Source organism: Mandrillus leucophaeus, unplaced genomic scaffold (assembly GCF_000951045.1).
Source record: "Mandrillus leucophaeus isolate KB7577 unplaced genomic scaffold, Mleu.le_1.0 Scaffold1322, whole genome shotgun sequence".
NCBI lineage: Eukaryota > Metazoa > Chordata > Mammalia > Primates > Cercopithecidae > Mandrillus > Mandrillus leucophaeus.
The window spans coordinates 147,386-149,114 of record NW_012101280.1 but is presented as its reverse complement, the minus strand read 5'-3'; the positions used below and the strand labels follow the sequence as shown (position 1 = coordinate 149,114).

The following is a 1,729-nucleotide window of genomic DNA, read 5'->3' as shown; positions in this document are numbered from 1 at the left end:
TCATCTCCATGTTAGAGCTGAGGACACTGAGGCATTTTTAAGAAAACTTAGAAAACCTTGCAGAGAATGAGGATGTGGAGAGGGGAGGAGAGAGAGGAGCCCCACAGCCACCTGGATCCCGCCCTGCAGGCCCCATCCCTGCAGGCTCTGTCCCTGCAGACCACGTCTCCGCAAACCCAGTCCCCATCCTGAACCCGACCTGGACTGGCATGAGGTCACTGGAAGTCTTTTCTTAGTCCACTCAGAATGTGTGTTCCTCTCCCTGGGAAAATGGAAAGAATTTGTTTAAGGGGTGCCACCCGAACGCCACTGGGCCAGTGGGTAATGTGAGGACCGTGTCCTCTGTGACCTTCCTAAGGAACCGCACATGCTGATCTGTGGCTCTTGTGGCCCCTGAATTTCCGGGAAGGGACTGGTCCCTCTCCTACATTGACTCTGTCTGCTGACACCCACTATATGGCAATAGGATGGATATGTGTGGGTAGAGTGTCAAACCATTATAGGCAATGGGAAATTCAAAATGTCCCAGAACCCAGAAATTTTGCCTCACTTAGTGTTTGGTCTGTAGCCTCCCAGCCCCCTTTCTCGTGGTTCTTTCTCAAACCCTCGCAGCTCTAACTCTTGGCCTGTTCTTACAACCCTGTGTGGGGAGAAAAACAGCTCCTCCTCTCCTGCACTCTGAGGGCTCTCTAGAACTTTCCCTCCAGGCACAGGAAGGAGATGAATAATAACAGAATAATCTTGATGGTCTTGTTAGACAATCCAAAGCCCTCTGGGCTAAAGCAGAGGTTTTTCACTTCAGGGACACCCCAGCCTGGGCATTTGCTGTGTCAGCGTGCCCAGGCACAGACAGGAAAGGTGACATCGCCTGCATTTACATGATGTCTGTCTGTGTGGCCTGGGTCACTCTGTGGCTTTATTGAGAGCAGGGACATCAGGGATGCGTGTTCTGGGCATGCTTAACAAAGGGAAAACTCAGATTGTTCCTACTGAAACCCCTTCTCCTTTAGCTCACACCCTGGCAGACTGTCCCCAAGGGACTTGGAGTGGAGACTTGAGCCACCACCTGTCAGAGGTGCAGGCTTCACAGGCACAGCTGGAGCCAAGCACCCTGGCGCCCAATTGTCTGAGACCACAGCTGGATCAAGGGTTCTACTATGGAAATGACTTGGCCAGGCGGGGCCTTTCCTCCACCACCTGCAGCTTCGCAGCCAATGCTGATTCTGGGAACGAATGGCCCTTCCAAGGTAGGGAAGGAAACGGTGTCATGAAGATCTAATCCAGGTGTTGGTGGTCACGGTGCTGTGGGTGAAGGAGAGAATGGGACCACTCTGTGCTACCTCAGGGTCAAGATGGAATTCATGATGCTCCAACACAGTGAGATGAGCAAAGGTTCTGGGTTTGCCACTTTCTGCTTGTTGACTTTAGCCTAGGTTTTTGTCTTTTTGCTATTTACATCTCTGTTCCCTCATCTGAGATAGCTGAAAAATAATATCTACCTGCAATCTTTGTTGCGAATATTAATTATTATAATTTCCAAAGGGCCTGATTCCATAAGAATTGCCCCACAAACCTATGAATAGGTGTTATCTAATCCTTTTATCTTTCTGCTCAATTTGCACTTAGAAAGTGACTTCACGGATGATGTCTCCTCTGAGGTAGAGCAGTTATGAAGATCTCTGCTTTCTAGGGCCCCTCTTCCTCTCCTTTCTCACACAGACTCCTCTGC

At 50.0% G+C, this 1,729-nt stretch overlaps 1 protein-coding gene across 1 annotated transcript in view; it reads left to right on the top strand.

The window, feature by feature from the left end:
- The window catches only part of LOC105534261 (neuroblastoma breakpoint family member 4-like), a 30,131-nt gene that overhangs the window by 17,391 nt on the left and 11,011 nt on the right, over window positions 1–1,729 (top strand). The window contains 1 exon segment of the mRNA XM_011972947.1: window positions 1,011–1,247. Within this exon segment, the coding sequence (XP_011828337.1) occupies window positions 1,011–1,247 (237 nt within the window).